Source organism: Lactuca serriola, chromosome 6 (assembly GCF_051521515.1).
Source record: "Lactuca serriola cultivar US96UC23 chromosome 6, Lser_US96UC23_V15, whole genome shotgun sequence".
Classification (NCBI taxonomy): Eukaryota; Viridiplantae; Streptophyta; class Magnoliopsida; order Asterales; family Asteraceae; genus Lactuca; species Lactuca serriola.
In genome coordinates, this window is record NC_136413.1 from 39,925,650 (window position 1) to 39,936,306 (window position 10,657).

Genomic DNA, 10,657 nt, shown 5'->3' on the forward strand with positions numbered 1-10,657 from the left:
AGACCCATTGGTATGGTGAGGAGACTCACATCACACTATTGAAGTCCCGTGGATAAAACTCTAATTGCTGGTTGACAGGATCCCGAACTGTCAACATCAAAACGACAACCAATTAATAATTGGGTTCCAATGCGTAACCATAAGTCCATGCTTGGGGTAAAAAGACTACATTACCCCTAACTTAGCTTTATTCGGTCCAAGGCCCAATCCGAAGGCCCAAAAGTCAAACTATGGACCAAAGCCCAACGCATGGCCCAATTTTCCAAATTGAGCCAAAACCTCTACATGGGCTTATCTGAATGCCCAACCATGTAGTCCAGTCCAACCACTTGGTATTCTAATGGTCCAACCTCTCATAATCCTCAAGACCAAGTTATGACCCATCTATGGCCCAATTTTCCAAATTGGGCCCCAAACCCTCACATGAGCCTTACCCTAAGGCTCATCCATATATTCTTAGTCCATATGATTATTCTTGGATGGCCCATCAGTAGGCCAATCACCAAAACCCAATAGAAAGGCCCAACTTAAGGCCCAAGCAAGATTAGGGTTTTCACATAAAATGACGATTAGGGTTAAGTGTTTCTTACTTAACCCATTAAGGACTTAATCCATTAAGTCCATTAATCTATTGGGTCAATCATATAATGTGGTCGGGCTTAATACATAGTTCCCCCATATATCCAAAATTAGGGTTTTCTAAACCCTAATTAGGGTTTCCAACCCCCATCATAATCCAATAGGCCCAAAAGCTAAGTACTTAGGCCCATTAGGGTTTCATTAGGTCAATTACGGTTTTCCTAAGTCGATCACCACCCACTACCACCTCGGGTAATGGTGGTCAACGACGGCTCATGGCGGCGGACACCACCTCACGATGGTGGTTATGGTTATAGTCCCATTATGTCCAAGCATCCAAAGCAAGCTAAACACAAGTAAAAGCACACTGCCACCCAACACGGCGGCTGGCGGCGGTGGAAAGGCGGCAGCCACCACCTCACGGTGGTGGTTATGAGTTTTCTTGATTATACTAGTCACTAATTACAATTTATAGTGCCAAAATCCCAAATAACACACACACGCTAAGATAAACACAAACAAAGCCACCCTTGTGGTGACCGGTGGTGGCACATAGTGGTAGCTACCACCTTACGGTGGTGGTAGTAGCTTTTCCCAATTTTCTGGCCAAACAAAACCTTACAAACAAACACACCAACAACAAAACACAATCACCCACACTACTATTTGCAAGCACCCAGCCACCCTCCTGGTGGCGTACGACAGCGACAGCAACACATGAAATGGCAGCAACAGCGGTTAACGGCGGTGTAGATGGCAGTAACCACCATGGCCGGCTGCCATGGTGGTTGTTCACGACCGTAATTGATAAAAAGCCCACACACACGAACATGCAAGCCCTTCGGGTGGCAAACGGTGATGGGAGCAACTGAAACGAGCCATACAGCGGCAACAACGGTTTCTTCTTCATCGAGACGATGCTTTGGCATGAAAAATGGGGAAGAGATGTAGTGACCGCAAACGACAGCAGCGGCGACAGCGATACGGACACCCGTTGGTGGTCTTCGTCATCACTGACAATGGAACAGCGACAACGCTGTACGGCAGCATGGTCATCGGCTGATGATGATAGCTGGATGGATTTTCAACCAATCGAAAAGGAAGGAGGTCGGGTGGTCGCTTGGTGGCCGCTAGCTGGTCAAAGAATGGACCAGATGGGTGGTGACGGCGGCCGATGGCTAGGAGGTATAAGGTGGCGGCTGTTGAGTCCATTAGGGTTAGGGTTAGGGTTAGACGGATGGTGCCGATTATATACTCCCATCCATTTCAAACTTTTTCCATAATGACACTTCCAGACCCTCCTTCTCCTTTTTTCTTTCAAACGAAGTACAACATTTACCAAACAACCCATATCTTTAACAATTCATTACAATACAAGCCCCATAAGTTCCCCTTTAACCCTCAACATTTAAAAATCCTTTCAATTTAAGTCCCAATAATTACCAACCAGCCCTGCCTTCAGAAATATTTACAAAGTGGCCCGGAAATTACACTTTAACCCCAGAAGGTCTGAATTATATCGTTTGACTTCCCGAGACCAAAACCCCACTAAATATTATGGATTTTAGGGCCATTTAAAAATAATATAAAATATAAATTTACATCTTGGGGTTCCGGGTTTATTATTTTATTACTCCATTTTAAACGGAGTGTTACAACTGGTGATTGTAACACCGGTCTAGGCTACTCACCACCACGACTGCCGACATATACCACCACAACCCCACCGGAAACCACCCTCATCTATCTTGGTCGAGCCTCACCACCATTCCTTTACTGTTTCTGTTGAGCATGTTGTGAGGAACCACCCTACACCACCATGTTCTTCCCACTCTTGCTACTGATCGGAGCAAACTGTCACCACCAGCTTAACCCACCTATTTTTTCGAACACCTCCTCCACCTCCCCATGTCGTGACCCACCACCAACAAACACCCTTCCCAAACACCTCCGGACCATAGCCTTGCTCCTCCCTGCCCTCTCTCTCGTCGAGCTCACCTGAAAAGAAAGGAAACGAAGGCAGTGAAGCTGCCACCATAGCTCCGTCACCACCCACCGTTGGCAAAACCCACTTCACCACCCACCCCCACCAAACGCCTCCATCCTATCGTAATCGACCACCACCAAACGCCATCGTCATTGCTACTTCATCTTGGTCCCTCGTCGAGCATCTGCCAATAGAAATGAAGCAGCAAGGCCGCCCACAGCCACCAACCGTAGCCACCCATCGACGTCACTGCCCTTCCATCGTCATTGTAGTCTGCCACCGTCGCTGCAATCCGCCACCTACAACCCACCATTCCTCCGAGTTTCAATTTGGGGTTAAGAATGTGATTCAAAGAGGTGGAAAGATGGATGGTGGCAGCGGTGTTTCTTGTTGGTCAGAAAACAGCTCCACCTCCGGTGGGGTGTTCTTGACTGTAAATGAAGATGTTGGGGGGAGGGGGAAGTTGGTCGTGTGTGAGTGTGTATGTGTGTGTGTGCGTGAGAGAGAGAGAGAGAGAGAGAGAGAGAGAGACTATATTTATTTAATATATAAAAATACTTTTAAAAAAAGAAAATGGAAAATAAATCTAATAAGGACAATTTAGTTATTTCAATTTTATTAGGGACCAAATCTACATACAAACATGGTTAAAACGACCATAAATCCAAAAAAATCGGGGTTCGGACCAAAACCCCCAAAAAAATACATACCACATAGACCATTTTTTTGATTTTGTCTAACTTCAAACAATCAAAGGCTATGAACACTTTGGTTCTATACCATGAAGATTTACGGTTATTAAAGGCTAATGTTTTATTATCAATGAAAAACGACACTTACAATCAAAGAAAAAGAAAGACTACAATTATGTAAAAGCATCTAAGAAAAAAAAGGCCAAACAACCCATAAGCTAAAAAGGCAAAATAAATATATGCCTTTAATGTTTAATAGCAAAATAAATGTCCTAACATAAATATATGCTGCTACACATACATGAATTCACATAATAACTGAGAAATATAAATACTAATCGTCAATCATCAAGAAAGTATACATTCTTTCCTAAAAGGTTGAGGTTTCATAAATGATAAAACCGTAGTTTGTGAATATCATTTTAGAGTGTGTATGTGTTATCTGTTCTAGATAAAAATAAATAAATAAATAAATAACATTAATCCAACTCAATAACCAGAAATATGAATAACAGCCCCTTAACACCAAGATCTTCCCGTTGCACAATACAACAAAAACTAATGTATACAACATTTTCCTTACGTTATACAAAAAATTACACAAAACATATCATATAAGAAAACTTCTATTATCTTTACCATATTGCCTCCCTTCTATAGCAGCAAAATTACCATATAGCCCCTTCACCTCCCACTGCGTCCACAAATTTCCTCCAACAAGCCGACTACCCATCTATACAAACCATGCAAGGGTAAAAATGTCTTTTACTAACATCCATCCTTTAATCCCTCTTCTATATTTACCTCCAACTTCAAAAATCATCAAGTTTTCACATTCTTCGAAGGCCAAATTCTCGAAAGCCAAACAGAGTTTCCAAACATGATGTCCATAAACCTTCTCTTCCTTTTACTAGGCATGTCCTTAAATGTCTTTTTACCCTCAGTGGACCCCACAAAAACCTTTTCAGGCTCGATGGGTTCAACCTTATGAACCACCACCGGCTCTACAACCGGACCATTTCCAGGTGGTGGTCTAGGACTGGTCCCTTCCGGTGCACCACCACCCCCAACAAGCTCATTAACCATCTCCAACACCTCACTCATTTTTGGCCTTCCTTTTGGATTCTTTGACAAACACTTATTAGCTATAATCGATAACTTTTGTGCTGTTTTCATCGAGTATTTTCCTTCCAATCTAGAATCAACAATCATCCGGAACTTTCTAGAGTCGAGATACGGTTTCACCCATTCTAGAAGCTTTTGTTCGCCTTTTGGACGATTTCGATCCAATGGTCGCCTACCCGTGATAAGCTCGTAGAGAAACACACCGTAGCTCCACACGTCACTTTGGGATCTGAGTCGACCGGTTTGGATGTATTCAGGAGCCGCGTATCCCATGGTTCCTACAACCGCGGTGGAGACATGAGTTAGTCCTTCTTCGGGACCTAACCGAGCTAATCCAAAATCCGAAAGCTTCGCGTTCCATTTATCATCTAGAAGAATGTTGGATGATTTGAAATCTCGGAAGATGATCTACATAAACATAGGACAAAACAAAGTTATTTGCTAAGTACACGTGTAGAATGATATTGTTAATTGTCTCACATCACACTCAGACCTAACTCTACATATGTTTCTTTTTTCCCTTTAAGGTTATGTTTGGCGCATTAGCCGAAAAACTAGCTTTTAGTTTATAAGCTAATATATAAGCTACGATAAGCTATTTTTGTGGTTTTAACAAACACTAAATTGCAATATGATTACAAAATAAGATAGTTTATACGCGTCAAACATAGCCTTAAGTCATGTATGATGGATGTATGATTAAGTGGTTAGATGGGTAATAATGTTTGTCTCGATAAAGTGTTATATACATATTATTTGTTTCTTTTCGAGACCGAATAAACAAATATTCGTCAATTTTAACAATATTCATCGGTTGTAACATGAGAAGAGTTGAGATGAAAAAAGAAGAAACACAAAAGGTAAAAGGTTAGTGTTTTAATACATTTAGGGGATGTTTCTTTTTTACTCAATGAGCTTAATTGATGAAACACTTAATCTAGACAACTATACAAGTTGTTTCATTTTTACTTAATTTAGACCGAACGTTTTAATGGGTTAAACCAAAAAACTTGGCTTACTATATTAAGAAACCAACCATTTACCATTTTACCTATTTGTACTTTTTCCCTTCTAACTCTTTAGGTTAAAATTGATAAATATTATGACATTTGTTTTTTAGTCTCATTCAAAACGGTTTATTCAGTCTTAGATTGGCTGCAGGGTGTGGGGTGCGGTTCAGCTGCGGTTTCAACTGATGTGGCACTGAAACACCGCCCCCTCTATACGGTTTTAGAAGTGCAGTTTGAGACTGTGGTAGAAATTGGGAGCGCTCCCTTGCTCTCTCTCTTCCTCTATCTCTCTATCTCTCTTCTTTCTCTATCTCGTCCTCTGTCTCTCCACCCCTTGGGTGTTGTAAAAAAACACGGTAGGAGGAGGTCCAGTCTTAACGGCTTATACACTTTAGGTAAAAAGGAAATTACCCTTCATATGAAAGAAGATAGAAATGGTAAAAATACCTGAAAGCCCATTTCCTCGTGTAAATAAGTCAACCCACGAGCAGCATCTTGAGCTACTTTAAGTCTCATACTCCATGAAAGAGTTTCTTCATTCTTAGCACATAAATGATCCTCGACACTTCCATTCGGCATATATTCGTAAACCAGAAGCCTTTGAATACCTCTTTCATCATCTTCTGCACAATACCCGATTAATTTCACCAAATTCGGGTGTTCAACAATCCCAAGAACATTCACCTCCGTCACCCACTCCTTATGTCCCTATCAGATCAAAATTCCCAAATTCGAAACCAGAATCAGAAACCAGAATCCAATCAAGAAACTCGATCTAAAGTTCTTGAAATCTTACCTGTAACCCTCGTCGGCTGAGCTGTTTAACGGCGACACGAAGCTTTTTCGTCGGGTCTTGATCGGATTTAATGGCGCCGATGTAGACACACCCGAAACCACCTTCGCCGATCTTTGCTGATCGGCTGAAGCCATTGGTGGCCGATTTGAGTTCGGGGAAAGTGAAGACTCGAAGATTACTTGGTCTCTGTGAAAAACTAGGAACATTAGACCTTCTTCCGATTGATTCTGTGCTAACGTCGGAAACAGTTTCGGAGTTTAACCCTGTCGTCCATGATCTTCTCACATCACGATCTGTAAATATGGAAGTAAAAGATTGAACTGATATCGATTTTGTTGGCGTTTTTGCGGCTTCGTCTTTTTCGTTGCAGTACGAGAATGGAAAACACTTCATAGCCTCCCAAAACTTATCGTCCCCACTGTAAAAAAAATGGATTTTTGTCAGCATTCTTCAGAGAATAGTTCGAATGACATACTTTTTTATGAATTGGATTGGATTTTTCTTTAAAATCATTGTTTTTTGGAAGGTTTTTATATGAAAATAGTTTAAAAGTTGATAATCTTACTGTTGAAGGATATATGATGCATAATTTAGCATACCCATTTAACAAAAACTCAAAGTTTATACAGAAATCGAACAGAGAATCGAATAATCATAATAATTATTTGTAAAGAAGTGAGAAATCAAAGAGATTTAAGAAAAGAACCCACCTTTAATCAGATATGGAATCAGTCAGCTTCCCAGAAGTGAATCCGAATCTTGTTCTTTTTGGGATCAAACCATGGAACCCTATCTGGATTATGCAAAATAACACCATATAATCAAGAAATTGAGATGAGAAACCATTTCAAGATTAAAAATTTACAGTCAAATTGAAGAACCCATGTTGAATCAACGACAATTTATGTGATTAGGTGGAGAAAAGCGTAGAAACTCAACAAAACGTCATACCTGAATCAGCTTAAAACTGGATATGATTGTATAAAATCATCTCCACACAGGTGTCCTCGACTTTTTGAGTAAGAAATAATTAAAGAAAGCTCAAAAAGGAGAGAAGGACAAGGAGGACAAGATGAGAGAGAGTATGGAAAGGGTTAGCTGGAAAACAAATCTATAGATAAAACTAGCTGAAAAGTCAAGATAGCCACAGTGTGTAAAAGATTGATTAATTCTTTATTAATTGTATTTTATAATATAAATTAATGTGTTATTAATTTTTTAGTTATAATTATACTGCGTTTAATGGAAACGTAATCCTACATCGATTATATTACTAACACATGTTAGTAAACTTTAAGTTTTATTATAGTTATAAATATAAAATTTAATAATTTAACAAAAACATTTATCATTTTCTGATCGTTTACGAAGACATTTTTATCTTTTTATTCAAAAACTTGTCAAGTATTACGTACGTCTAATCAAATATATATTTTCGGAGATTTGTAACAAAATATCATTTAAATCGCAATGATCTTTAATAGTCTGAAAAGGATTTACAGTAAAGACGAAATCGAGAGGAAGGTGTGTGAATGGGGTCAAGTCAACGGTAGGGAAATCTGGGTAGCTGGTAGCCCAAAAGATTAACACTCTTTTATTCATAAAATAAATAAAGAAAAGATAGCTTTTATGATTAAGAAAGAATAAAATATATTTTAGTTCATTTTTATAGGTTAGAAATAAATATAAAACATTCAAAAGTCAAAACCACTATTATCTTTAAGTTTTTTAAAAGCTCTATCTTAATATATTAGCACGAGCGTTTAGGAGTTTTTTGGTTTTTAATTTTTTAAGAAAAAAAAAATTAAATTACCTTCTACCTTTTATGCCTATAATTATTTCTATCTATTAAAATTATGACAAATCACTATTCAATTTAATTTTATTTGATATATTTCTAATATAGTCTTAATGAGTTAGTTAAAAAAATATGGAATGATGACACTTGTCATAATTTTATTGGGTAGGAACATTTATAGGCATAAAAAGTATGAAACAATTTAATTTCTTTTAAGAAAAACACTCCTAAAAAAATTGTTCAACGTCAGGATTGTTTAGCTTTTAACATAAATAAAACGCTTCAAAATAAAAAGTAACATTGAGAAACTTTCAATAAAAAACTCTAAAAATAAATGTTATCCGCTATCAATCCTAGTCATTCATTTTTTAGATAAAAAAAAAATATTTTTATAATGCAAAACAAATGAAAATTTTCGAAAAAAAAAATTTAAAATATTATTTTCGTTATTTTTTTTATCCAAAAAAGTAAAAAGTAATAAAAAATTTACCATTTTTTTCAAAATATATGTGAAATATTCTAATAGAATTTTACTATAAATATTCAAATCGAATTTTTAGAATATTAGAATATTCTACCAAAATATTAAACTATAAATATTTAAAAAATTCTAATACAATATTAGAATATTCTAACAAACCTAAAAATTTAAATAAATATTAGAATATTTGAACATATCTACTAATTTTAGTAGAATATTAGAATATTTTAACATTTTAAAAATTCAATTTGATTATTAATAGTTTAATATTCTATTAGAATATTTGACTCATATTTTGAAAAAACTGATGATTTTTATTTAATTTTTTGTTTTTTTATTTTTAAATTATTTTTGGATGAATTAAATAACGAAAATAATATTTAAGAAAAAAAGAATTTTGGGATTTATCCTTTTATTTTGCATTTTATAATATTTTTTGATCTCCAAGATGAGTGACTAGAATCGTGTCGTCATATCTCACAAAATTAGCATAGTTCAAATGAACATCTCTCTCTCTCTCTCTCTCTCTCTCTATATATATATATATATATATATATATATATATATATATATATATATATATATATATATATATATATATATATATATATATATATATGGAAAAGTGAATATACCCTTAAGGGTATATAAGCTTAGGTACCCAAACTCATGATATTATGTCGTTTTGTATCATATAATACATTCTAATTGTCCAATGTTCTTATAATTTAACTTCTAACATGATTTACTTCCATGATTTTTATAAATTACACATGTATCTTCCACTTACATAATTTTCATTTTCAACTATAATATATATATAGCCTAGTAGATGTTCGGCAAAAAGATGCGATATAAATAAAGATAAAGATAATAGTAAAGTTTTGAAAATTTTGAAAGTAAATCAAGTTAAGGGTTGAAGTTTAAAAACATTATAATGAAAATATCAAACAAAACGACGTATTATGATGTGTTTGGGTACCTAAGCTTGTATACCCTTAAGGGTATATTCACTTTTCCCATATATATATATATATATATATATATATATATATATATATATATATATATATATATATATATATATATATATATATAGGGAAGGGTTATATGGAAAACAAAAAAAAACCTAAAAATCATAAAAATGCATAAAAAAATACTTAGACATCACAAATCATTTTTTTGAATTTATATACCTTTTTTAGAAATTTGCTGAAAAAAAAATCATTAAAAATTTCAACGAAAATACATAAAAAGCTGCGAAAATTCATAATATAAAATCAAAAAAAAAAAATTGTGATGTCTAAGTATTTTTTTATGCGTTTTTATGATTTTTAGTGTTTTTTTAGGGTTTCTTGTTATATATATATATATATATATATATATATATATATATATATATATATATATATATATATATATATATATATATATATATATATATATATATATATATATATATATATATATATATATGCTAAAGGTTATTAAAATGCATATTAATTAAAATGTTTTTTGCTACCATAAACAAATGCACATAATCATCAAAATACCACATTTTTTATATATGCATAAAAAATAATATAATTATTTATTTATTTATTTCGGGAATAACATATAGTCTAGGAGTTGATTTTTCTACATTACATTTTGATTCGTTATGTGTGTCTAATTATACCTCTTAACCCACTTTCATCTGCATAAGATGAAGATTTGTGTAATCTAATGGAGTTTTATTTATTTCTCAACGTGTGTTACTTTGGGTAGTATGTAAATCAACGTGTTATTTTGCAGCTAAAATCAACTGTCATGGTATTAAATTTTTACCGTCTTTTATAGATTGATTTTGAATTACTTTTATCTATAATTTCTGAGTATTCACATCAAAAATGATTTTTCATTGGAAACCTAACTAATTAAAGATTTAAAATGTGAATTGGAGGCGTTATAGAACCACCAAGACTAAGAACTGCCAGACGTAGAACGCATATGAAGAGCATAGATGAAGAAGCACAAACAAACAAACGTACGTACATACATACATACAAACATGTTAATCTAACTCGATATAAAACACACATATACATAATGGTGCACTCACACACCTATAATTCTATAATCATGTTACTTGTCGATCTCTAAACACATCTATACATAATGGTTCTCTCACACACCTACAAATATATAAT

General features: G+C 34.8%; 1 protein-coding gene across 1 annotated transcript; it reads right to left on the reverse strand.

The window, feature by feature from the left end:
* Positions 1-3,724: 3,724 nt before the first annotated feature.
* Positions 3,725-7,297, reverse strand: LOC145057943 (serine/threonine-protein kinase PCRK1-like). The gene is made up of 5 exons (XM_079005859.1): positions 7,141-7,297; positions 6,900-6,982; positions 6,190-6,607; positions 5,841-6,101; positions 3,725-4,791 (listed from the first exon to the last, which is right to left on the reverse strand). The coding sequence occupies exons 3-5, from the start codon at positions 6,580-6,582 to the stop codon at positions 4,081-4,083; spliced, it is 1,365 nt and encodes a 454-aa protein (XP_078861985.1). The 5' UTR covers positions 6,583-6,607; positions 6,900-6,982; positions 7,141-7,297; the 3' UTR covers positions 3,725-4,080.
* Positions 7,298-10,657: the final 3,360 nt, after the last annotated feature.